This window comes from Microcebus murinus, chromosome X, assembly GCF_040939455.1.
Source record: "Microcebus murinus isolate Inina chromosome X, M.murinus_Inina_mat1.0, whole genome shotgun sequence".
Lineage (NCBI taxonomy): Eukaryota > Metazoa > Chordata > Mammalia > Primates > Cheirogaleidae > Microcebus > Microcebus murinus.
The window spans coordinates 46,673,171-46,700,848 of NC_134136.1; the positions used below are offsets into that span (position 1 = coordinate 46,673,171).

Consider the following 27,678-nt stretch of genomic DNA (forward strand, 5'->3'; position numbering starts at 1 on the left):
CACTTTTTTATGCTATTTGGAAGAAATGGAAAATTGTGGGATTATGAAATGATGATCTTCTTCACTTTGCTCAATTTTAGTTAGGTCACAAGAATGAAAGGGGAGGGGACAGTGGAAGTTTTGGCTTCTTCTGGTAAGGTTATTTTGATCTGTATTATTATCACATGTCTAGGATAAATTGAAATTACCTGGTTGATGGGGAAATTCTGACTATGCTGTTATAAAATGCCCTCTTATCTTAAAGTGGTTATTTTTCAAAAGTTTTAAAGCAGTCATAGTTCAAAGTATAGAGCAAAATTTTTACGATTTAACATATGTTCTAGGAAAATGTCTACTTTTAACCCACACCTACTGAACTAAGCAGTCAGCATGTAGCAACATTTATGGCTCCTGAATTTGAAATGATTTCTATTTATTTACATCTCATCATAGTTGCTGCCTAGCCTAATAAATCTGTAGATTCCTTAAATTAAAAGGAAACTAGCTTCCAAACTTGTGAATCTTAATCCATCTGCTTTCCTGTATAATAAAATTTTATAATTTTATAATCCCACTTAAAAATTTTATTCTCCATGGGCATTATTTTTTTGTTACTGGTTCCTAGAGACTGAATGTGAGTATGTTCTCTTATTTTCAGTAGGCAAGGTAGTTTAAATGCAGCATTTTTGTGATATATGAATATTATGAATTTGCATTTGATTCTCCTGTCTCTATAGAGTAGATACTCAACAAATGTTTGTTAAGTAAATGAAATAGAAGATGTTAATTTATTTCAGAACCTTACTATTTCTTTCATCGGGGTTTGTTCAGGAAAGGTCTGCCAAAAAATAGCTTCAGTAGCATTTTCTTTGGGAAAGAGAAGAAAAGGGCTAAAAGTATTTTTTTATTTTCAGCTCATGAGTGTTAACTGCTTCAAACAGTGTTTAGTCACCTGAGCCATGAGTCAAATTGTAGGGGTGTTGTATTTTAAATATATTTTTTGTTCTCTGAGGAGACTTACCTAGTTTCCCACCTCTTTACCTGTTGCTCTAATAGGATTTTCCTTCCTTTTTATTTATTGCGCAAATGTAATAGTAAAAAAAAAAGAAGAAAGAAAAATTCACAGTACCACATCAATTGTCTTTAGTATGCTGTGTTCCTTTCCAGTGCTTACCTATGTAAATACATATTCTGATGTACTTGTAAGTAATCACTCAGAGTGAAATGTAATTTTTGTCTTTGGTGTCTTAAAATTTTGCAGCCAGGCAAGAGAGCTTTACAGAGAAGGTAGGAACAAGTGATGATCTAGCATGAGGATGGGAAGAAGACCAGAAATAAGTAAGGATAGTGATTGAACCCATCCCTGTTTTCATTGCCTCAGTTCTCAAGCCACCCTGCTGCTATCATGAGTGTGATGATGTGTTATGGAAGGCAGCATGCCAGTTTCAGAGTTTCAAAATGTATTGTTTAGCAGTGAAGCTTAACTCAGTAAATGAAGGGGTCTGTGAGTAGTAAAACCCTTTAGACTGCTTATATTATGATCTGTAGAACTGTCGCCATTTTGTTGTTCCCCAATTGTGCCCATAAAGAGAGGTGTGTCTGGCTAGAGACTTAGGCTCAGATGGGGGCACAAGCAGCCAAGTACCAGTCTTAGTTTGGTTTGACAAGTGAATTTTAGCAATTCTCTAAATTCAGCTCTATACCTGTAAGACCCTGAAATGATGCATATAGTGATGGGAAAAATCTTTTAGAAAATAGAAAACAACATACTGGTTACTTTGCTAATGTGATAGAATTTGCAGAATGGAAAATGAATGCAAAAAAATACAACTGGATTGTGTGCCACAAGTTTATTATTCAATAAATATTCTGTGGTTTGATGTGCAGTATTGTATTTTTATATATTCTAATTAGAACAACAAACCTAAAACATTCTGTAAAAATCAGACAATATTGAGTGATAATTTGATTGACTCTATTAAAATATTTTTGGCATCAATAATGTCCCTTGGCCATTTTTCTCGAAAGCGAATCATTCCTGGTCTATGGAAGAAGAAAAAAAAACACCAAAAGCTTTTCAAATCAAACAAAACATTGAGCCAGGGATTCCCTGTCTACTCTGTTACATTCCTAATAAGCAGGAAGCCTATTTTATTGGCAGGAGAGGTAGTGAGGGTTCTCTCTATCTATTCTTTACTGTGTCTTAGGCCAAGTCAATGAAAGGATTAATGAGCTTATATGTAAAGATTCTTTAAGAGAGCTTCTATACAGTAAAAGAGATTATTAGACATGAGTTAATTGTTAATTTTACGTGATTTCAAAGTTTCCCATAGAAACAATAAACATGACCCACTTTGCCCCCACCCTACTCCAACAACTAATCCTCACGTTTATAATTACTGAAAAACCAGACACTAAGAAAAACAATTATCTTAAAAATGGCAGAATTCTACTTTCAACCCCATTCTAATGGGGTAAGTGGTCCAAAGAAGAAAAGTGACCATTATGTGAATTATCTATGGCTGTGTGCTTGCTGGATTCCTGGAGTATGATGACCTCCCACCCTTTTAAAATAAGTCCCCAAATATTCATTACCTGTGAACTAATGAATGCTCCTCAAAGACATATGAGACATCAATAGGTGCATCCTAAGAAAGAAAAGGACAGCTGTCAGCCTAGACCAATCATACCAACTCTTAATTCCTTCCATCCCTACACTTGTCCACAAGTATACTTTTGAATTTCCAGAATTCATCTTCCTAATGAATTGAGAGTCTGTAGGTGGTAGTTTTTCGTCCATTCAAACCTCTGTTACCCCGAAGATCTTTTTGGCAACAAATACTTTAAGAATCTCCACAAAATTGGAAACAAGCTGAGAGAGGCTTGTGTTCTTCATTAATAGGAGTATGAGTAAGACATTTACCTTCTTTACGTGTTCCAGCTTACTCAACTAACAGTCTCTACCTCCTAGGAGTGGCATGAGAATGAAATAATATAGATGAAAAGGTTTGAAAATAATTTTAAAGCAGCATAAAAATGTAGGTTATAATATCTCAGCAGTCCCCACCCATTCTCACCTCCAAAATTATACTTAGAATTTTGAGCAAGAGCCATTCTCCCAAGACATCTTTGTATGGTCTTATTCATCTCCACCAATCTTACTTCCTAATCTCTGACCTTGACAGTTAGCAAGACAGCTGATAGAGGGACACATGACCAGGAGAAGTGAGATTTCCACATACTGTACCTCTTTAGATTACTCCAGGTTCCAAACACTCTGAATAGATACATTTGTACTAAGATAGGATGAGTATAGGACATAGTTGGCTCACTGACCGTGTAGTCATATATAAGGCCTTAAAGTCAGGCCAAGTTGCACATAACTTTTGTGAAAGGGTAGGAAGGCAAAGGAGAAATAAAATTTTTTTGTCTGTTGTGTTCCCAGCATTATGCTTTGTACCAGCCCTGCTCCTCTGAGGACCCTCCTCCTGGATTCATGGATGCTATATTGGCTCCTTTCATACCAGGTATCAAATCAACATATTTCTTACTCATGGTCTGCCTAGTGGCTTCAAGCAGTCATTCCCTCAAATATTTACTGAGTGGCTACTATTTGCCAGGCCTTGTTTTACAACAAGACAAAAATCCCTGCCTTTGTGGAGCTTGTATTCTGGTGGAAGGAGCAGACTATAACAAAATAATTAATTATATAGAATCTTAGAAGGTGATAAAGTGTTATGGAAAAAAAGCATAGGACAGAAAGTGTGGGAGAGGAGGGGAGGAAGTGGGCAATCCACATGCCCAGGGGAGGTGTTCTAGTCAAAAGGAATATCAAGTACAAAGGCCCTGAAGCAGGACTATACCTAGTTTATTTGAAGAGTAGCAAGGAGATCAGAGTGGCTGGAGCAGAGTAAGTGAGGGAGAAGGAGTAGTGGGAAAGCAAAAATGACAAGGGATTAGGTCACACAAGGCCTTGGAGGTGCTCGGCCAGGCACGGTGGCTCATGCCTGTAATCCTAGCACTCTGGGAGGCCAAGGCAGAAGGATTGCTTGAGCTCAGGAGTTCAAGACCAATCTGAGCAAGAATGAGACCATGTCTCTACTAAAAATAGAAAAAAAATTAGCCAGGCATGGTGGCTCGTGCCTGTAGTCCCAGTTACTTGGGAGGCTGAGGCAGGAGGATGGCTTGAGCCCAGGAGTTGGAGGTTGCAGTGAGCTATGATGATGCCAGTACACTCTGGCCAGGGCAACAGAGCAAGACTGTCTCAAAAAAAAAGAAAAAAGAAAGTAGTCTCTGGGCCTGCAGCCTCAGTATTGCCTGGGAGCTTGTTAGTAATGCAAAATCTCAGGCCCTACACCAGACCTGCTAAAGCAGAATATTCATTTTAACAAGATCCCCAAGTGAGTTTGTATGCATTTTAAAGTTCAAGAAGCACTTTTGGAAAGTTTTAAACAGACGAGTAACATTCGTATTACAAAGCTCGCTCTGGCTGGCTGCTATATTGAAAAGAGACATGATGAGAGCAAGAGTGGAAGCAGGGAGACTGATAAGGAGGCTATTGACATAACCTTGGTAAGAAAGCATGGTGTCTTGGACCAGGGTGGTAGGAGCACAGTAATAAGAAATGATTGGGGCCGGGCGCGGTGGCTCACGCCTGTAATCCTAGCTCTCTGGGAGGCCGAGGCGGGCGGATTGCTCGAGGTCGGGAGTTCGAAACCAGCCTGAGCAACAGCGAGACCCCGTCTCTACTATAAATAGAAAGAAACTAATTGGCCAACTAATATATATAGAAAAAATTAGCCGGGCATGGTGGCTCATGCCTGTAGTCCCAGCTACTTGGGAGGCTGAGACAGAAGGATCGCTTGAGCCCAGGTGTTTGAGGTTGCTGTGAGCTAGGCTGATGCCACGGCACTCACTCTAGCCTAGGCAACAAAGCGAGACTCTGTCTCCAAAAAAAAAAAAAAAAAAAGAAATGATTGGGGGCCGGGCATGGTGGCTCATGCCTGTAATCCTGGCACTCTGAGAGGCCGAGGCAGGCGGAACCTTTGAGCTCAGGAGTTGGAGATCAGCCTGAGCAAAAGCAAGACCCTGTCTCTACTAGAAATAGAAAGAAATTAGCTAAAAAAATAAAAATAGAAAAAAAATAGCCAAGCATGGTGGTATGCGCCTGTAGTCCCAGCTACTCAGGAGGCTGAGGCAGAAGGATTGCTTGAGCCCAGGAGTTTCAGGTTGCTGTGAGCTAGGCTGACGCCATGGCACTCACTCTAGCCTGGGCAACACAGTGAAACTCTCTCAAAACAACAACAACAACAACAACAACAAAGAGTATGTTATTCTAAAAGCCAAATAGAAAGTTTCACAGAGGAGGGAGTGATCAGTTATGGCAGGTGCTGCACATGGGCCAAGTAAGATGAGGACAGAAATAATGACTTAAGTTTTACAAAGAGGGGGTCATTGATTGACCTTGAAAAGAAAAGTCTTTACTTTCACTGAAGCCTCACTGAAGGGAACAGGACAGAAAACAAAGAGCTTACCGGAGGTTTGTTTTTGTTGATCTTGATGGTGAAGTAGGCAGCAGCCGTGACTTTCGCAATGGGTCTTGGAGCAGTTGGGACACTCCAACGTACACAGTAGATGTAGTGGAAGCTGTGAATTACGTCTTTCCTCTCTATAAATTCTGTGTAGTGCGCCCAGCGTCTTTGATACTCCCATGTCTGTTTCATAGAAAAAAAGGAAAAGCACACACAAAAAAGAAAAGAAGTCTTCTGTTCATGTCCTGTAGATAAATGCAGTGTATGAGAGTCAGTTAGAGGCTGGGCATGGGCTCACACCTGTAATCCTATCACTCTGGGAGGCTGAGTTGGGAGGGTCACTTGAGCTCAGGAGTTCGAGACCAGCCTGAGCAAGAGCAAGACCCCATCTCTACTAAACATAGGAAAATTAGTCAGGTATGGTGGCGCATGCCTGTAGTCCCAGCTACTTAGGAGGCTGAGGCAGGAGAATCACTTGAGCCCAGGAGTTTGAGGTTGCTGTGAGCTAGGCTGACACCACAGCACTCTAGCCCAGGTGACAGAGTGAGACTACGTCTCAAAAAACAAACAAAAATGTGTCAGTTACAGCTCTGTTCTGTAGTCCACTCCTAAGACTTTTCACTGGGATTCAAACTTGAGTCAACTCCCAAATATCTCCATGGGCAGAGGAGAGAAAAGATGGAGCTGAAATGAAACAAGTGAAGAACACAAACATCATTTAAGATTGAACTTTGGACTGCAGGGGCACACCCTCAGACGTGAGACTGGACAAGATAACCAAGGAAGTGAGTATACAGAAGAGGTACATACACACCACCCACATACACACAGACCTTGCTCCAGACCCCTTACTTGGGAGGCAAATTTGTTATTGGAAAATAATTAGAAAGTGATTAGAACACATGCTCTGCTCATCCCAGGAGACTTAAAGGTGTGACTAGAAAGTAATGAGGCTGGTTTCAGCCATTTGTGAATATCAAAATTCACTTGATTGCAGCCATAGGTGGTATATAAAATAAGGTCAGAAGAGGAATACTCCTACACTGCTGGTGGGACTGCAAACTAGTGCAACCTCTGTGGAAAGCGATATGGAGATACCTCAAAGAGATACAAGTAGATCTACCATTTGATCCAGCAATCCCACTACTGGACATCTACCCAAAAGAACAAAAGAGACTCTATAAAAAAAGACACCTGGCCGGGCGCGGTGGCTCACGCCTGTAATCCTAGCTCTTGGGAGGCCGAGGCGGGCGGATTGCTCAAGGTCAGGAGTTCAAAACCAGCCTGAGCAAGAGCGAGACCCCGTCTCTACTATAAACAGAAAGAAATTAATTGGCCAACTGATATATATATATAAAAAATTAGCCGGGCATAGTGGCACATGCCTGTAGTCCCAGCTACTCGGGAGGCTGAGGCAGAAGGATCACTGGAGCCCAGGAGTTTGAGGTTGCTGTGAGCTAGGCTGACGCCACGGCACTCACTCTAGCCTGGACAACAAAGTGAGACTCTGTCTCAAAAAAAAAAAAAAAAAAAAAAAAAAAGACACCTGCACTCAAATGTTTATAGCAGCACAATTCACAATTGCAAAGTTGTGGAAACAACCCAAGTGCCCATCAATACATGAGTGGACTAATAAAATGTGGTATATGTATATCATGGAGTACTATTCACCTATAAGAAACAATGCTGATCTAGCACCTCTTGTATTATCCTGGATAGAGCTGGAACCCATTCTACTAGGTGAAATATCCCAAGAATAGAAAAATGAGCACCACATGTACTCACCAGCAAATTGGTATTAAGTGATCAACACCTAAGTGGACATATAAGAATAATGTTTATCGGGCATCGGGCAGATGGGAGGGGGAGGTGGGGATGGGTATATACATACATAATGAGTGAGACGTGCACCATCTGGGGGATGGTCTCGCTTAAAGGTCTGACTGGGGGGAGGGCAGGGCAATATACGTAACCTTAACATTTGTACCCCCATAATATGCTCAAATAAAAAAGAAAAGAAAAAAAAGAGGAATGAGTCAGACAATAGGATGACCCACATCCCTTTGAAAGGAATGATTTCCTGTTTGGAGAAGCTTCTTCCTGTCAAAACACAAATCTTACTAGGGAAAAGAGTCAAGAAACAGAAAACTTCCCTTGGAATGTCTCCTTTGTCTGGCCCTATTCTTGGAGTTGAGATGGGAATACAGTCAGCTCTGCATCTGCAGGCTCCACACCCGTGGGCTCCCCACGCACTACAGAAGGCTGACCTTTTCCATTCATGGTTGCTTGAATTCATGGATGAAGGGCCAACTTAAGGGACTTGAGCACTGCAGAGTTCAGTATCCTCGGGGTCCTCAAACCAATCCCATGTACATATGAGAACCAACTGTACACAACTAAGGTTAACTATATTATTGAAAGTATCAGCATTCATTCAGTCCTTCATCCCTTCCTTCTTTGATTGATTTGTCTATTTTTGATTAACTTTCAGTCATATCTGTTCTACCCCAAATATGTCTCACATCGCTCCATTCTTCTCCATTCCCACTGACACTTCTCTACTTCAGTTCCCATTGTTTCTCACCTGGACTTAGGAAGAAACTTCCTATCTAGACACCATTGTTTTTAACCTCACTTCTCCAGACCACCACATACACTGAAGCCAGAGTTGTTTTCCTTAAGCACAGCTTGAATTATATCTGCTCAGTTCAGAAACCTTCCACAGCTCCCCTTTGCCAAACAAACTGAAAATATTTCACTGTGTTATTTAAGACTGCCCACAGTCTGGATCTAATAATATGACTTTCAACCCTCATGTCACACTTTTCCCAACAAAAAGTGCATGTTCCCATTAAACTCGAACTTGTCACTATTCCCAATATTTGCTTTTGGTTAGGGTGTTGTCATTTCTCTGGAAGCCTCTCCCTCTCACCTCTACTTGATAAAGTCCTTTTTCCCAAAACTGCCACCTCCACGAAGTCTTCTGATCCTTCTTCCAACCAGATGTTATTTTGCACCCATCTTTGAACACTTGTGGAGCTTGTTTTCTGTGTCTCTTATGGCACTTTGATCCCCCAACACATACCTGTACTACCTGCATGAAGAACAATCTGCCTCGTAGTCTCCATATTAAAACATTGCTAGCAGGGCTGACTTATCCATAGGCATAGTAAACACAGCATCTAGGGCCCACAATACGTTGAAAGGCCCACAAAAAATGTTTTCATTTCTTTTAAAGTTAGAAGGAAAAAATGAACTTTTTTTTTTTTTTTTTTTTTTTTTTGAGACAGAGTCTCACTTTGTTGCCCAGGCTAGAGTGAGTGCCATGGCATTAGCCTAGCTCACAGCAACCTCAAACTCCTGGGCTCAAGCAATCCTGCTGCCTCAGCCTCCTGAGTAGCTGGGACTACAGGCATGCGCCACCATGACTGGCTAATTTTTTCTATATATATTAGTTGGACAATTAATTTCTATTTATAGTAGGGATGGGGTCTTGCTCTTGCTCAGGCTGGTTTCTAAGTCCTGACCTCGAACAATCCGCCCGCCTCGGCCTCCCAGAGTGCTAGGATTACAGGCTTGAGCCACCACGCCCGGCCAAAAAAAATGAACTTTTAGGACCAATTATTATATTCATCTTTATGCCAATACTGTCTTAAGACAAAATTGTTCATATATTTAAGAAGGAAGGGACCCAAAAAGGGAAGAGTGCCTAGGCTAGCCCACAGAAATCATAATGCAGCCCTGGGCCCAGGGCCTTGAATATAATAGGTATTCAACAAATTCAACTGAACCCTCTTGGGCTTGCTATGGGGGCACAGGAAGCTTCTGGATCAAAGGAGACCCTGAATGTTATTTTATTTTATTTTATTTTATTTTATTTTATTTTATTTTATTTTATTTTATTTTATTTTATTGAGACAGAGTCTCGCTTTGTTGCCCAGGCTAGAGTGAGTGCCATGGTGTCAGCCTAGCTCACAGCAACCTCAGACTCCTGGGCTCAAGCAATCCTCCTGCCTCAGCCTTCTGAGTAGCTGGGACTACAGGCACGCGCCACCATGCCTGGCTAATTTTTTCTATATATATTAGTTGGCCAACTAATTTCTTTCTATTTATAGTAGAGACGGGGTCTCGCTCTCGCTCAGGCTGGTTTCAAACTCCGTACCTTGAGCAATCTGCCCACCTCGGTCTCCCAGAGTGCTAGGATTATAGGCATGAGCCACCGCTCCCGGCCGATTTTTTACCTTTTATGAACTAAGGCAGCCTTAGACATGACATTAAATCTGGCTTTTTCCATTAGGCCAGTCTCCTGCCACTTTTTTTTTTTTTTGAGACAGAGTCTCACTTTGTTGCCCAGGCTAGAGTGAGTGCTGTGGCATCAGCCTAGCTCACAGCAAGCTCAAACTCCTGGGCTCAAGCAATCCTTCTGCCTCAGCCTCCCTAGTAGCTGGGACTACAGGCATGCACCACTATGCCTAGCTCATTTTTTCTATATATATTAGTTGGCCAATTAATTTTCTTTCTATTTATAGTAGAGATGGGGTCTTGCTCTTACTCAGGCTTGTTTCGAACTCCTGACGTCGAGCAATCCGCCCGCCTCCGCCTCCCAAGTGCTAGGATTACAGGCGTGAGCCACCGCGCCCGGCCTCTTGCCACTTTTATCAACATGCAGGCAACAGACTTTTATGTAGCTCTAGTGAGTGTGTATTATCCTTGTGTTTTGTGACTATTAAATAGTACTGCTTCATAAACTCACTTCTGGGAAACAGTATCTCATTGTGCTACTCTACCATGGACGGCTTAGCCACTCACATATTATTGGTCACTCAAAACTAATAGGTGGGCTGGGCGTGGTGGCTCATGCCTATAATCCTAGCACTCTGGGAGGCTGAGGGGGGAGGATCGCTCAAGATCAGGGTTCAAGACCAGCTTGAGCAAGAGTGAGACCCTGTCTCTACTAAAAATAGAAACAAATTAGCTGGACAACTAAAAATATATAGAAAAAATTAGCCGGGCATGGTGGTACATGCCTGAAGTCCCAGCTACTTGGGAGGCTGAGGCAGAAGGATCACTTGAGCCCAGGAGTTTGAGGTTGCTGTGAGCTAGGCTGATGCCACGGCACTCTAGCCCGGGCAACAGAGCCAGACTCTGTCTCAAAAAAAAAAAAAACATATAAAACCACCAATAGGTGTCCAGGCACGGTGGCTCACAGCTGTAATCCTAGCACTCTGGGAGGCCAAGGCGGGAGGATTGCTTGAGCTCAGGAGTTCGAGACCAGCCTGAGCAAGAGTGAGACCCCTGTCTCTACTAAAAAAGGAAGTAAATTAGCCAGACAACTAAAAAATAGAAAAAAATTAGCCAGGCACGATGGTGCATGCCTATAGTCCCAGCTACCCGGGAGGCTGAGGCAGGAGGATCGCTTGAGCCCAGGAGTTTGAGGTTGCCATGTGCTAGGCTGACGCCACAGCACTCTAGCCTAGTCAAAAGAGTGAGAATCTGTCTGGAAAAAAAAAAAAGAAAGAAAAAACAAAACCAATAGGTAACCTAGAAGTATATTCACAAAACTGTTATCCATGCAAGTGACCTTCGGGATAACAGAACTAAGTACTGTGGAAGTGAAAGGGAAACTTTCATTATTTAATTTGTGTCTCTTTGCTCACTGGGATTTTTTTGTAATGATGTGTCTTATTTTTATTATAAAAATAGTTTTTACTGTGTTAGGCGATAGAGATTCTCCAGTTTTTCTCTTATAAAGAACTCATTTGTTGGCTGGGCACAGGTTCACACTAGTAATCCCAGCACTTTGAGAGGCCGAGGCAGGAGGATCACTTGAGGCCAGGAGTTCTAGACCAGACTGAGTCCTATAGCAAACTCCCTGTCTACAAGAAAAAGAAAAAATAGCCAAGCATGGTGGTATGCATCTGTAGTCCCAGGTACTTGGGAGGCTGAGACAGGAGGATCACTTGAGCCCAGGAGTTTGAGTTTCAGTGAGCTAAAATGACACCACTGTATTCTAGTCCTGGCAACAGAAGAAGACCCTATCTGAAATAATAATAATAATAATAATGCAGTGAGCCACCATGCCCAGCCTCTGCATTATTTTTGTCATCAGAAAGTACTACTAAACTTTCTTCACGCCTGCGTCCCAGCACTTTGGGTTGGTCAGGTGGGAGGATCACTTGAGGCCAGGAGTTTGAGACCAGCTGGGCAACATAGGGAGACCCATCTCTACAAAAAAAAAATATTGGCTGGGCATGGTGGTGCACACCTGTAGTCCCAGCTACTCAGGAGGCTGAAGTGAGAGGATCACTTGAGCCTAGGAGTTTTAGTCTGCAGTGAGCTATGATCGTGCCACTGCACTCCAGCCTGGGAGACAGAGCATGACTCTGGCTCTAAAAATGTCTTTCGGCTGGGCACAGTGGCTCACACCTGTAATCCTGGTACTCTGGGAGGCCAAGGTGGGAGGATCACTTCAAGTCAGGAGTTCAAGACCAGACTAAGCAAGAGCGAGACCCGTCTCTACTAAATATAGAAAAAATTATCCAGGTGTGGTGGCGTGTGCCTGTAGTCCCAGCTACTTGGGAGGCTGAGACAGGAGGATCACTTGAGCCCAGAAGTTTGAGGTTGCTGTGATCTAGGCTGATGCCACTGCACTCTAGCCTGGGTAAACAGAGTGAGACTGTCTCAAAAAAAATTAATTAAAAAAAAAAAATGGGTTGGGCGCGGTGGCTCACGCCTGTAATCCTAGCACACTGGGAGGCCAAGGCGGGTGGATTGCTCAAGGTTGGGAGTTCGAAACCATCCTGAGTGAGACCCTATCTCTACTAAAAATAGAAAGAAATTAATTGACCAACTAAAAATATATATACAAAAAATTAGCCGGGTATGGTGGTGCATGCCTGTAGTCCCAGCTACTTGGGAGGCTGAGGCAGAAGGATCGCTTGAGTCCAGGAGTTTGAGGTTGCTGTGAGCTAGGCTGACACCACGGTACTCACTCTAGCCAGGGCAACAAAAGTGAGACTCTGTCTCAAAAAAAAAAAAAAAAAAAAAAAAAAAACAAGACAAAACAAAAAAAAAATGTAAAAGTAGGCCGGGCGGGGTGGCTCATGCCTGTAATCCTAGCACTCTGTGGCCACAGCACTCACTCTAGCCTGGGCAACAAAGCAAGACTCTGTCTCAAAAAAAAAAAAAAAAGAGTTATGGAGGCCAAGTGAGGTGGCTCACACCTGTAATCCTAGCACACTGGGAGGACCACTTGAGCTCAGGAGTTCAAGCGAGAGGGAGACCCCATCTCTACTAAAAATAGAAAAAATGTCGCTGGACCTGGTGGTGCACACCTGTAGTCCCAGCTACTAAGGAGGCTGAGGCAGGAAGATCACTTGAGCCCAGGAATTTGAGGTTGCTGTGAGCTGGACTCTGTCTCAAAAAAAAAAAAAAAATGTAAAAGTATATTTCCTACTATGGTGGAAAGAACATATCAAACAGACCTATGATCATAACTTAATTTTGCTGCTTAATCAGAGAGACTTTGAACAAATTGCCCAACCTCTCTGAGCCTCAAAGTTCTCATCTATAAAATGGGTATACTGATGAGCCTACACACAGGTTTGTTGTGAAGATTAAATGAGATCATGCATGGTGAAGTGCTTAGCAGTGCTTGGTACATAGCAATGCTCAGTAAATGCCAACTCCTAATTTATCATTCCTGATATGTGGTGGACTCTGGGAAATTGGCAATAAGCTTGAGAAAGTTCTCCATCAGAAATACCTGGATCCTTGGAGGCCAAGGCAGGCAGACCGCTCGTGGTCAGGAGTTCGAAACCAGCCTGAGCAAGAGCAAGACCCCATCTCTACTATAAATAAAAAGAAATTAATTGGCCAACTAATATATATAGAAAAAATTAGCCGGGCATGGTGGGCGCATGCCTGTAGTCCCAGCTACTCGGGAGGCTGAGGCAGGAGGATTGCTTGAGCCCAGGAGATTGAGGTTGCTGTGAGCTAGGCTGACGCCACGGCACTCACTCTAGCCTGGGCAACAAAGCAGGACTCTGTCTCAAAAGAAAAAAAAAAAAAAAGAAAAGAAATAATGGTAATGAATAATAAATCTGTTCATGTATTCAACACAGATTTCTTGAGCATCTGGTGGTAGAAGAAAGGCAATAGGATAAATAAGTAAACTCTGATATCTTAGATAGAGAGAAGTGCTAAGGGCAAAATGAATCAGAGAAGGGGAGAGGGTTGCAATTATATTAATAGATGAAGTGGCCAGAAGAGGCCTCAATAAGCAGGTGGTATTTTAACCAGAGTCTTAAGAGAAGTAAAGCAGTTTTTTATCGTAGGGGAGAGGGTTCCACGCAGAGGGAACAGCAAGTGCAAAGGTCCTGAGGTGGAAACATGCCTGGCAGTTGAGGAACAGCAGGAGGCTGAGTGAGGAAGGTGAAAGGGGAGAAGGTAGTAAGTGATGGGGCCTAATCCATAAATTGGGAGCAGGGAGGGGACTCAGATCATCTTAGGCCTTATAGACCACTGCCAGCACTTACTTTTTGCCTTTTACTCAGAATGACCAGTGGGATTTACAAGGGGAAATTTTCCTGTTTGCTCTGTGTTCATTCTAGTCTGATTCAGGCATCCAGAGTACAGCGTCCAAATGGAGATGTGCTTCAGAGCAGAAAGGCTCAAGAGTACCTTGCACCATTCATCCTAACTATGCTCTAGATACCCCTCCTTACAGGCATGGTGAGTGATGCCCACCGGAGCATAGATATCGATGTGGAGCCAGAAATCCCTGACCTTTTTCTCCTTCCCACCTGACCAGGTCTTCCTAAGGCCTAGGAAACTGCCCTGGGGGGTTTGGCTTTGATGGACTAGCCAGAGGAACAGAGATAGCTGGAACTTTTCCCAGGGGAAGGGGACTTCACCTCTACCAATTTCAACTGGTCTGTATTCCATGGTAGTACAATCAATGAGAAGGGATTTCAAGCCATTCTTTTTTATTTTTTCTTTTAAGAGAGATGGAGCCCCACTTGGTTCCCCAGGCTGGAGTGCAGTGGTGTGCAACCGTAGTTCACAAGCCACTGCACCTGGCTCCCAAGCCATTCTTCTTTATCTACCCATCAGTTATGCGAAGCAACCCAGGACCTTCTTCGAAAAGCTGCCAGTGTAAGCCATGCAAAGGAATCAGAGCCACATACAGGTGGAAAAAAAAAAAAGGAATTCATAGGCATGTACATCTTACTATCCAGGCAATATATTCCAAAGCTAAATCAAAAAGACTTTTGTCCTGTGTACGGATGGAACCAGCCGTGAAAAAAAAAAAAAAAAAGACTTTTGATCCATCTGCATTCCCTCTGTTAACATGAGCATTCTAAAGTTGGTGGTGGGCCGGGCGCGGTGGCTTACACCTGTAATCCTAGCACTCTGGGAGGCTGAGGCGGGCGGATTGCTCGAGGTCAGGAGTTCGAAACCAGCCTGAGCAAGAGCGAGACCCCGTCTCTACTATAAATAGAAATTAATTGGCCAACTAATATATATATATATCTATATATATATCCATATATATAGATATATATATATATAAAATTAGCCGGGCACGGTGGCGCATGCCTGTAGTCCCAGCTACTCGGGAGGCTGAGGCAGGAGGATTGCTTGAGCCCAGGAGTTTGAGGTTGCTGTGAGCTAGGCTGACGCCATGGCACTCACCATAGCCTGGGCAACAAAGCGAGACTCTGTCTCAAAAAAAAATAAAATAAAAATAAATAAATCAATAAAGTTGGTGGTAGAGAACTATGATGGAGGAGCCTGTTGTCCTTAGGCCACTAGGCCCCTATCTAATGCATTGGTGTGGACAAATTGCTTAACTCAAAATATCAGATTTTCCTAGGGAAATGTAAAGTTAGGACGATACAAACACAGGAAAATACGATTGTGCTTTTCACCTTCAAAGACAATCCCACCTTGATTTTGGAACCAAGATGGAAACAATGTTTACTAACTCTAATCACCTTTTATATCATCTCCTAGGTTTTCTGATCTTCAAACTTTTTATCAAACAAGAGCCTTTTTCTTGTTCTTCACTCTCATCTACCAAACTGGAGTGGTCAACTAACTTACCAAAACAAACTGCTCAATTTGTTTACGGCCCCTTTCTGCTGTGAATTCCCCGTGTGTGATCCATTTGATATTTTTGATGGGGTTGTCAGCATCTGCAAACAGGTGTGAATTTGTTAGTTGCCTGGTAGTGTGGCACTACATAATGAGACAATTGTTTAGGTACTCAAACAGGATTACTACCTTCCACAAACTTAACAGCAGCATCGATGACATCCTTAACTATAGCTAGAGCTATGGCAGTCACTTTGCTATCATCTTGGCCATCCAATTTCACTGTCTTCTGAATTTTGACATTTTTAGGCTCATTCATTTTCTTTTGCCTGGAAAAGGAAATTCAAGAAGTTACTCTCTGCACCCATGTGTGTGTATCTATCATACGTGTGAACACACTCATATAAGTACAATCTCTTGAAGAATCACAAGACACAGGAAACAGTTGTTACCTCTAGGGAAGAGATTGAGGGGTTAGAGTAGGAGTGAGATATCACTGTATACCTGTTGTGCCTGGCTGCTGAGATCTGCTTTTCCTGAAAACCAAGGTTTTTCACATTCTCAAAACTATGAAGACTTAAAATGGAAAAGTAGTAGAATGATTTCTAACTTGATGGAGTGCTAACAATATTGATTTCTAGTTGAGTTTTTAATAGAACCCCAATCCCTGCTACGAGTAACTAAGAGCATATGGCTCTTTAAAGATAGTGAAGTAAAATGATTAGCAGCATTATAGGAGACGAGGGGTTGGTTTTGCAGTTTTTTTCTCTTGGGTTTTCCAGCTACAGTGTATAATTATATCATCTCCAAGAAACTATCATTTTTACCATCTCTTTTTCAGAAACATATAGCTCTTATGAACATTAGCTTTGGTTAACACTTCCAGAAAAATGTTAAATGAAAAGTAGAGATCATGAGTATCCATCTTTTGTGTCTGACTTCAGTGGACTTGTTTTCTGCTGCTAGACCATTAGGTATGATGCTAGTTTGTGGTTTGAGATTTATCACATCAAGAAAATAGTTGTGGGGGGAGGGGGGCATGGACAATACATGTAATCTTAACACTTGTACCTCCATAATATGCTAAAATAAAAAAACAAATAAATAAATAAAATATTTGCTCCTGTTCTAATGAGATTTTTATCATAAATGATAGCTAAAATGTTCCCAATGCCTTTAACATTGATTGACAATGTGAAAATTGAAGTTATCAGGGCTGTGAACATGGGTGCATCACAGCACTAGGAGTCTTTGCACATTTTCAGTCTTTTTTACATTTTTTCCCTCGAGTCTTAGATTCTCTTTCTTTCTCTGCTATTGCTTAAGTCTCTTTACTTATGAGAAATCTCTTACAGCCAAGACAGTCCATTTTATTTTATTTTATCTTTTTTTTTTTTTTTTTTTGAGACAGAGTCTCGCTTTCTTGCCTAGGCTAGAGTGAGTGCCGTGGCGTCAGCCTAGCTCACAGCAACCTCAAACTCCTGGGCTCAAGTGATCCTCCTGCCTCAGCCTCCCGAGTAGCTGGGACTACAGGCACAAGCCACCATGCCCGGCTGATTTTTATATATATATATATTAGTTGGCCAATTAATTTCTTTCTATTTTTATGGTAGAGACGGGGTCTGGCTCAGGTTGGTTTTGAACTCCTGACCTTGAGCAATCCGCCCGCCTCGGCCTCCCAGAGTGCTAGGATTACAGGCGTGAGCCACCGCGCCCGGCCTATTTTATCTTTTGCCAGAACAGTTTTAAATTCCTTACAGGTAATCCTTGCATTGGGGACAGGGGGCTGCATGAGAGTGAATATCTCTCTCCAAAACAGAGCCATTTATTTTCTATAAATAACAGCTCCCAATTTGGGGGTGTGCAATTGTTGTGTTTCATTTAGCTATCACCACAGCCCTATGAGATCATGCATTGAACACTTTCCATTTGCCCTTCCAGACTACTCTCCCCCTGTCTCTCCCTGCTCACTGCCCTGGAAGGCTAACCTGACTAGACCAGTGAATGAGCTCTCCTGTGCCCTGTGGCTTCCAGGAGGTTCCACACAATAAGGAGATCAGGCTGAAGGAAAGAGGGTGAGGTCCAAGTATATATCCCTGGTGGCTCTCCCCCAACAGGGTTGCCTGTAGCTGGCTGCATGGAGAAGGTCCCAGTTTCTCTCAGAACAGCTCTCTCACATGACTTCTCAGTCTAGTAAGGGTAACCATTCTTTCCCCTCAACCCTTTTGGCCCCCCTGTTACTAGCCCAGAGAGCTGCACTTTCCTTTGTTTCCCTGCACTCTGCCGACACCTTGGTAATTATTTCCTTTAACCCTTCTCCACTATCCTCATTTTAGCACGCCTACGGTTTCCTACCAGGACCCTAAATCATAAACAGAAGACCTCTTGTCGCCATGTGAAAATGAGGAAACTGAGCTGCACACCCAGACTGTCTGGCTCCACAACCTGTGCTTGTAACTACACTGCTCTTCTGCCTCCAAGATTCAGAAAGGGTAGCGGGGCTGAAGCAGCTTAGGAAATTTCACCCCAAAATATGACTCCTTGGTATAAAGAGTATTTTGAATTAAGGGCCCTTAGAGATCAACAGGCTTTGGAAGGGGCTTTCCCTCTATCTGAATAAATCAGACTCATCAAAAAGAACAATTGACTGCCCTTCCCTCTCCCTGTTATCTCAATGTATTGTAGAAAGATGATTGAGAATGCAACCAGACCTGGCCCAAATCATTTTAAATATAAAATATTTCTTAATTATAAAATATTTTCTCTCTCTCAGGTTAATTTAATTTGCAAGGACAATCATTTACAAGTTAATCTGTTTCCCCCATTCATTCATCCTCCCTAGCAACCATTTATTGCCCCTAAACAGAATTACCTCTTTTCCTCCTCTACCCCTCTCCTCTAAAAGAAAGGTATAAGCCGGGCACGGTGGCTCACGCCTGTAATCCCAGCACTCTGGGAGGCCGAGGCGGGTGGATTGCTCGAGGTCAGGAGTTCAAAACCAGCCTGAGCAAGAGCAAAACCCCGTCTCTACTATAAATAGAAAAAAAATTAATTGGCCAACTAATATATATAGAAAAAAAAATTAGCCGGGCATGGTGGCACATGCCTGTAGTCCCAGCTACTCGGGAGGCTGAGGCAGGAAGATTGCTTGAGCCCAGGAGTCTGAGGTTGCTGTGAGCTAGGCTGACGCCACGGTACTCACTCTAGCCCAGGCAACAGAGTGAGACTCTGTCTCAAATAAATAAATAAAAGAATGATATAAAAATTTCTGAACCTCACTGGGATATTGGGTAATCATTCTGTAATTCTCTTATTAATCTGCCTTAATTGTGAGTTGGTCTTTCAGTGAACTTTAGGAGGAAAGAGGAAATTTCCCCCACAGAGCTCTGTTCTCACATTTTCATGGAGTCTAGAATGTGCCTACCCTCTCCCTGTGAGCCTTTGTTTTGTTAGGGCCTAGGGACCATAGGTAGCCAATAACCAGTCATTAGCTTCTGTATTATGTTTGCTTAGTTAGGAGAGTGGGAAAGTTTCAGCTGACCCTTATCTGACTCTGCACCTGCCATCCCACCTCTGCTAGTGTGATTAAGTTTAGAAACTAAGGTGAAGGGCAGTGGTACATGGCACAACTGTCCACAAGATATAGCCGCTAGTCTAGGGTCGAAGTGCCTGACATCCTTTATGTACCTAGTGAAATGCGCTCGGGCTTAGATCACAGGATGCAGGATGTACTTCAACTAAGATTAATGCTGTCTGTAATTATGATACTTCAGAGGCTTCCTCTCGCCTGAATCTTAGCTGCAGCCGGTGACTCCTACAAAACCCATCTCAAAGCTCCAATCCCCCCCGCCTTGTGCTAAAGCAAGATAAAAATGTAAGATTAATGCTTTCTCTCACTTCTGTAAAAGTGCTTGCTAATTAGATTTTTAGAGTGTGTTTTTTTGCCTTTAAAAAGGGGCCGTTTTTCCACTCTCATCACTACTTTTCTGTGCCTGCCTCCTGCAGGACATGAGTAGTCCTGGCTAGTAAAGAAAGACTCACAATGTGGCCCAATTTGGTTTCTAAGGTGGTCTTTTCTCGCATATCGGACTATAACAGTTTGCTCTCTCAACATCATTATTGATCCCAGGGTGGTGAATACTGCACAAGACAAAACAGTTCCCATGAACATCAGTCCAAGAATGATTTGAACAGCCTGTGAATATTCCTGTAATAATGTTGACTGGTGTTCATTTAGGCCTTGACATTAGCATTTTTTTTTTTTTTTTTTGAGAAAGAGTCTCACTCTGTTGCTCCGGGTAGAGTGCCGTGATGTCAGCCTAGGTCACAGCAACCTTCAACTCCTGGGCTCAAGCAATCCTCCTGCCTCAGCCTCCCGAGTAGCTGGGACTACAGGCATGTGCCGCCATGCCCGGCTAATTTTTTCTATAGTTGGCCAATTGATTTCTTTCTATTTTTAGTAGAGGTGGGGTCTCCCTCTTGCTCAGGCAGGTTTTGAACTCCTGACCTTGAGCAATCCGCCTGGCCTCCCAGAGTGATAGGATTACAGGCATGAGCCACCACGCCTGGCCGACATTAGCATTTTAATGCTGGGTTTGCCTCTGCCTGAGTTCCCTGTTGCTGCAGTTGGGGGGTAAACAGGATCATCTGCTAGGGGAAATGAAATCTTTCCAGACTGCCCACTCCAGAGCAGGAATGGCTAAAGCGTAGGGGGTGAGGGGCCTGAAGGCCCTTAAAACTAGAGAACTGGCTCTCCCTAGCCCATAGGTCATGATGATTTGGCCAAAGCAATTAGCTGTAAATTCCGTAGTTAAAGACAGCCACACAAAAGTTTTTGTGTGAATTGGTAAATTCAGTAGGTTTTGGTGAAGTAGCCATGCAGCAACTTGATCTTCAGAAAATTGCCCAATTGGTGGCTTGGTCATTCACTGACTTGGCTTTCAGCAAATTCCCTATTGATAAATGGACTAGAAACCAAATCTGTGACCTCCAACACTAAGCAAATGGGGTGGGGACTTCACGCATGGAAAGACCTCCTTACGACCTTCCTGGGGATCCCTGTGCTATAGCAGGTGAGGGAAAGTGGAGAGCAGGGCCCAGGAGGAAGCTCACTTTTTCTCCTCCCACGTCTATAGGCAAACATCATTCTTAAGCCTCCCTCCTACTGGCCTTGCCTAGTTCTTTTCCTTCCCTTCCCTTCCTAATAAGAGGCCAGATGAGCAGGATGAATGAGAGGAGATGGGAGCATGGTCAGGTTTGGGGGCTGGGTAATGAATAGGGAGAACCCCTATAAGTGCTTTTTGTGGGCTCCCCCACCCCTTTAGGATTCACAGTACCTGAGCAACCAGATCCTTGTTTGAAGCAGTAGCAGTGGTAGCTGGGGAAGCCTCAGAAGGAGTCTCCAAGCAGCTTTTCCCCAAGATTCCCAGACAGAATGTTTACGGGTGCTGCCAGGGCAACACCAATTCAACCAATGGGAAGCAAAGCCCACAAGTTTCTGACTGTTTCTATTAATAAAGGCGGGTGAGATAGTGAGGGAAGGAGGAGGAGAATCAGTGACTGCAACTGTCAAACCTCAATAGCAGGACAAGCTGTAGTAGCCATACCTAGTTTCTTTTTCTTTTTTCCTCCACATTCAGATCACAGAGACTTTTCAGCAGCAGATGAGCTTACAGAGCTGTGCCAGGAGGAGCACTGATGCTAAGCCTCGCAGCTGGTATGTTTTGGGTATCCTTATGATGTGGCAGGCACTGTGTTAAGCCTTCAGTGTCTGTTAAGTCACTTACCCCTCACAATGGCACCATAAGGTAGGTATTAGTACTTTCACATTACAGTTGAACAAACCAAAACATACAGAGTGTTAAGTACGTTGTACTAAACTCAAACCCAGAGATGTCTGACTTAATTGACTGAGCTTTTACTTTTTTATTCCCAAATTCTGAGGTTAGGACTGCCATTGTGTACTTGATTATTTTCAAAAATGTCTTTTATGAATCAAGGATGAAAGAGTATACTATAATGTGATCAGCACAGACACAGGAACAATTTACATGACATTTTTCTTTCTGTTTCCTTGTCTATAATATCAAATGGGGACAGTAATAATGCCTACAGAATAAGGTTTCTATGGGGCTCAAACCAGACAATTCATGTGAAGACTGAGCACAATGCCTTGTACATTATAAGCTTTCTCTATAATGGTTAGATATTCTTAGTATTATTAATAGTAATGGTATTATAAATAGTATTCTTTTAAATTATCTTAACTGGTGAAATGAAAAGTTAATGACCCTATGTCAGGACCCAGTTTTATTTTCTTAATTTTACTAGTCCCTGAATTCCCTGAGTCTCAGAACCCCTACTCTTAACCATGCTCCATAGATGGAGTGGCTGCTTACCATGAGACAATGGATCTCAATCCCAACAAAGGAAGAAAAGTGCCCTGTAAAGTGTCTTTATCCAGCAAGAAATGCTGAGTTCATTGCCTGGAAAGACATCACATACTTTAAGGTCCCGTACTCAGAGATCGTGCTGCGGACATGGAGTGAAGAGGTAGGTGAATGGGCATGGGAAGGGGAAGTGTGGGAGGTAGTGTGGCTTAGTAGGAAGAACGTAGACCCTGAACACAGATGGAAGGTTTCATATCCCAGCTTTGCCACATACTAGTGTGATGTTGTGACTTCAAACACATTGTTTCACCTCTCTGAGATTCTTGTGTACAATGGGGATATTTTTTTTTTTTTGAGACAGAGTCTCGCTTTGTTGCCCAGGCTAGAGTGAGTGCCGTGGTGTCTGCCTAGCTCACAGCAACCTCAAACTCCTGGGCTCAAGCGATCCTCCTGCCTCAGCCTCCTGAATAGCTGGGACTACAGGCATGTGCCCACCATGCCCGGCTAATTTTTTTCTATTTGTATTAGTTGGCCAATTAATTTCTTTCTATTTATAGTAGAGATGGGGTCTTGCTCTTGCTCAGGCTGGTTTCGAACTCCTGACCTCGAGCAATCCGCCTGCCTCGGCCTCCCCAGAGTGCTAGGATTACAGGTGTGAGCCACCACACCCGGCCTACAATGGGGATCTTAATGGTTACTTCACAGGGTTGATGAGAAGATAAAATGAGATGATTCATACAGAGAACTCAGATCAAGGATGGGCACACTGGAAATGCTTGATAAACATTAGTTACCACAGTCATGATGAGGACAGGACTAGCCACAATAGACAGAATCCAAAAGCAGAGGAATCACAAAGAAACTGCTATAACAGAGGGAATGGCCTGAAAAAGGGTAAAATGTTTTGCGGGTTGTCTCTTTAACCACCCCCACACACACTCTTTTTGGGAATTAAAAACTGCATCCCTGCCTGAGGTGAGTAATCAGAGGGGCTGGGGAGTGTTCTTTGTACCACAGGAGATGGCTCAACAGAATTGTCTGGGAAGAGGTCATGAGAGTGTCTTCACAGGAGATGCTATAGTTAAATAGCAGTAGCCCGAAGCTGTATGAGAAGTGGCTGTTGAGTGGAACCTTAAATTGTTATACTGTCTTACAACTGGAATTACTTTGTCGAAGGTCAGGTAAATTGGACAAGACCCCATATATAAAATCTTTCATGCAATTGGATAATAAAGAGTCTGAAAGGCTGGGTGATAAAACTGGGGAGGAATTAACCAGGTTGGATCCAAACCTACCACACTCCCTTGCCACCAGCTCCCCATCCACTGGGGAAGGCACCACAGGCTTGGCCACACTTGAGCTCGTACTGTTGGGACCCCACTGTTCTGTCCACTGCGGGCCTTCTCAATGCTTTGGTTTAATTAAAACAGTTGGATTCCGCTGGCCTGCACCAGTTCTTAGTTAACTGCTGGGTGCTGGCTGAGGCAAGGTGCCACTCAGAACTGCCGCCCCAAGGGCAGACCCATTGGCTGGGGGGAACCAATCCATGCCAGGCCCACCAGGGCAACTGCAATAGCCATGGGCCTCCAGTGTGGTGGTCGCGGAGTGCACCAACGGGAGCAACTTTCCCGCCACCAAAGCCCTGCAGATGGCCTGGTAGGCAGCCCCTCACAGAGTCAGGCCCGGGGCAACTTCTGCTGCCCACAACCGATGCCAACTTGGCACCACGAGAGGGGCAGGGGAGGGAGCGACTGGAACCTGTTCTTCAGTCCCATGCCCACTAGGTTATGACTTGGGAGTGGGAATGGTCTCTCCTTCTAAGACCTGGCAGGAAACTCAATTTGGCCAGAGGGTGCCCATAGCCAAGGCAGGGCAATTTCCATTTCAGCAATATCAGATAGGGGGCTTGAATGTGCAAGATCAGCCTGCAGGGTATTATTGGACTTATACAAAATGGAATCCTAAGGCCAGCATGGTGGCTCAAGCCTGTAATGCTAGCACTGTGGGAGGCCAAGGCAGGTGGATTGCTCAAGGTCAGGAGTTTGAAACCAGCCTGAGCTAGAGGGAGACCCCGTCTCTACTATAAATAGAAAGAAATTAACTGGCCAACTAAAAATATATAGAAAAAATTAGCCAGGCATGGTGGCACATGCCCGTAGTCCCAGCTACTTGGGAGGCTGAGGAAGGAGGATTGCTTGAGCCCAGGAGTTTGAGGTTGCTGTGAGCTAGGCTGACATCATGGCACTCTAGCCCAGGCAACAGAGTGAGACTCTGTCTCAAAAAAAAAAAAAAAAATGGGAGCCTAATGCAGACCATCCCTCTGAATTTTGGGAACACATCTATCAGGCATATGGGAAATATGCACATGCAGATCCTGAGGCCCCTGGGAATATGCACATGGTTAATATGACTTTTATAGGGCAGAACACTCCAGATATAAGGAGAAAGCTGCAGCATGTGGAAGGGGTAACTGGTATGAATCCCTCACAATTTGTTAATAGTGCCTTTAAAGTATATAACACTAGGGAATAACAGAAACAGAAACCTATGTGTTGTCTGTTAGCTGCACTAACCAAGGGTCCTTTGAGAACAGTCAAAAGGAAAGGGTGGAAAAAGTTGCCCCAGGTTGAAATATAATCAGTGTGCTTTTTGTAAAAAAGGAAGGACTTTGGAAAGAACACTGTCCAAAATTGCAAAGGGCTCCAGGTAAAAGGAAACCCCTGGGAGAGAAAATGGTTTTTTGAGTCCAGGACTCAGATGACGAAGGAGGGGGCCCAGGGCCCCCTGCCTTACTAGTGGCTCCAATCCAAATATCCTCACAGAAGACCCCGGTATGATTGACAGTAGGGACTTGATTAGCACCAAGCCACATGGGCAGAAGCAGTCGAGGTCCTCCCCCTTGGCTACCTCCCTGACCCCCTGGCACCAGCTATGCATGGTGGCACTCTGTGAGCCAGGCAGGGGATGGGGGCTGGGCAGCAGTGACTGAGGAACTCATCGCTGTGGGCCCAGGAGGCAGGCCCCAGAGAGCCACCACCGAGCTGGTGCTGCTCCACTGCTGACTCTGGCGACCCCTATGTCCTTGGTGGCCACACCAGACCTGAGTGAGCAGCAGGAGCACCAGGAGCATTGCCAGAAGTGGCAGAAGCTCACCTCCGAGGGTACCACCAAGCTCTTGCTGGCTTTGAATACCAGGGCCTGGTGAAGCACACAGGAGGTTGCCACTGCAGAGCAGTTCATTTTGAAGTTTGGGCCTCAGCAGACTTGCACATTGTTGACTGCAACTGCAGGTTTTGCAAGAAGCAGCAAGTACTTTTCCTCCTGAGGTCTACCAAAAAGTGAGTAAGGCCATATAGGCTAAGACCCCAGGACATGCAGAAATAACTTAAATTCCTCATAACAATGAGTGTAGATAGATACACTGCTGGTCGGACTGCAAATTAGTTCAACCTCTATGAAAAGTAATATGGAGATACCTCAAAGAGATAGAAGGAAATCTATCATTTGATCTAGCAATCCCATTACTGGGCATCTACCCAAAAGAACAAAAGACATTCTATAAAAAAGACATTTGCACTCAAATGTTTATAGCAGCACAATTCACAATTGCAAAGATGTGGAAGCAACCCAAGTGCCCATCTATACGTGAGTGAATTAATAAAACATGGTTTATGTATACCATAGAGTTCTAATCAGCCACAAAAAAAAACAATGGTGATCTAGCACCTCTTGTGTTATCCTGGATAGAGCTGGAGCCTATTATGCTAAGTGAAGTATCACAAGAATGGAAAAACAAGCACCACACATACTCACCATCAAATTGGTATTGACTGATCAACACTTAAGTGCACATATAGTAGTAACATTCATCGGGTGTCGGGCAGATGGGAGGGAGGAGGAGGGGATAGGTATTTCACACCTAATGGGTGCAGTGCGCACAGTCGCGGAGGTCCTCTAACTATGGCCCTCGGGCCACATGTGGCCTGCCAAAGACATTTACCCAGCCTGCTGGGTGTTTTTGCCGCTGCTGCCTGTCCTGCTTAGCAGCCCACTGGTCCCGGGCCCACAGTGCGCATGTGTGGAATGTGCGCTGCACTCTCCAACGGCCCTCCAACGATTTGAGGGACAGTGAACTGGCCCCCTGTTTAAAAAGTTTGAGGACCCCTGGTGAGGGGATGGACATACTTGAAGCTCTGACTCAGGTGGGGCAAAGGCAATATATCAGAAGGGCAGGGGAGTTTTATCCGTTTTGTGTCTTTTGTTTTCTTGTACCACAGAAGATGGCTCAACAGAATTGTCCAGGCAGAGGTCACGAGATTGTCTTCACTGGAGATGGGATGGATCAGAACCATCAACTAGTTTTTTTTTTGTTTGTTTGTTTTTTTGAGACAGAGTCTCACTCTGTTGCCCAGGCTAGAGTGAGTGCTGTGGCGTCAGCCTAGCTCACAGCAGCCTCAAACTCCTGGGCTCAAGCAATCCTGCTGCCTCAGCCTCCCGAGTAGCTGGGACTACAGCCATGCGCCACCATGCCCGGCTAATTTTTTCTATATATATTAGTTGGCCAATAGTTTCTTTCTATTTATAGTAGAGACGGGGTCTCAGTCTTGCTCAGGCTGATTTCGAACTCCTGACCTCAAGCAATCCGCCCGCCTCGGCCTCCCAGAGTGCTAGGTCAACTATAGTAAAATAGCAATTGCCTGAAGATGAAAACTCCACTTTAAATACTCTGTATTTCTGCTTATAGATGAGACAATGATACTTTAAGACAAGAGTCTGCCATTCTCCTCATTTCCTGGCAAATTAATAAACTTCTGTTTTCTTTTCCTCAAACCACTATCCTCATGCCTCTGATGCAGCCTCAGGGACAAGTGCCAGAGCTTTCAGTAACACTAACTCCCAGTGGCCGGGCGCAGTGGCTCACATCTGTAATCCTAGCACTACGGTAGACTGAGACAGTAGGATCGTTTGGGCTCAGGAGTTCAAGACCAGCCTGAGCAAGAGTGAGACCTGTCTCTACTGAAAATAGAAATAGGCCAAGTTCAGTGGCTCACGCCTGTAATCCTAGCACTTTGGGAGGCCGAGGCGGGAGGACTGCTTGAGGTCAGGAGTTTGAAACCAGCCTGAGCAAGAGCGAGACTCTGTCTCTACTATAAATAGAAAGAAATTAATTGGCCAACTAATATATATAGAAAAAATTAGCCGGGCATGGTGGCGCATGCCTGTAGTCCCAGCTACTCGGGAGGCTGAGGCAGGAGGATCGCCCGAGCCCAGGAGTTTGAGGTTGCCGTGAGCTAGGCTGACGCCATGGCACTCTAGCCCAGGCAACAGAGTAAGACTCTGTCTCAAAAAACAAACAAACAACAAAAAAACCCCACTAACTCCCAGGGAGATAAGGAAAGCATACATATGAGTAACAATACTGTGTTAAAGACTTTTAGGAGAATCCTGACCTTTGTCCTCCAAAGTTAACTGACTAAGAGCAAAGAAGTTTTACAACTTCCTAAGACCCTCACAGATGCCCAGATGTCTGCAGTCCCCTGGGCCCCCCAGTTACCTCTTGTAACCCAACCACCCCACTTCCTTCCCTTAAGATAAAAAGGAGCCTAAAGTTCTTAGCAATTTTAGATGGCTCTTTGGGATGTTAGTCCACCACCTTCTTGTTTTGTTGGCTCTCCAAATAA

General features: G+C 43.9%; 2 protein-coding genes across 2 annotated transcripts in view; one reads left to right on the top strand and one right to left on the bottom strand.

The window, feature by feature from the left end:
• Positions 1 to 27,678, top strand: part of RPL39 (ribosomal protein L39) — a 362,820-nt gene that overhangs the window by 264,827 nt on the left and 70,315 nt on the right. The gene's annotated exons all lie outside the window — the stretch shown is intronic.
• Positions 1,860 to 21,040, bottom strand: AKAP14 (A-kinase anchoring protein 14). The gene is made up of 6 exons (XM_012739182.3): positions 20,945 to 21,040; positions 15,798 to 15,937; positions 15,618 to 15,709; positions 5,514 to 5,693; positions 2,575 to 2,627; positions 1,860 to 2,022 (listed from the first exon to the last, which is right to left on the bottom strand). The coding sequence occupies exons 2-6, from the start codon at positions 15,925 to 15,927 to the stop codon at positions 1,923 to 1,925; spliced, it is 555 nt and encodes a 184-aa protein (XP_012594636.2). The 5' UTR covers positions 15,928 to 15,937; positions 20,945 to 21,040; the 3' UTR covers positions 1,860 to 1,922.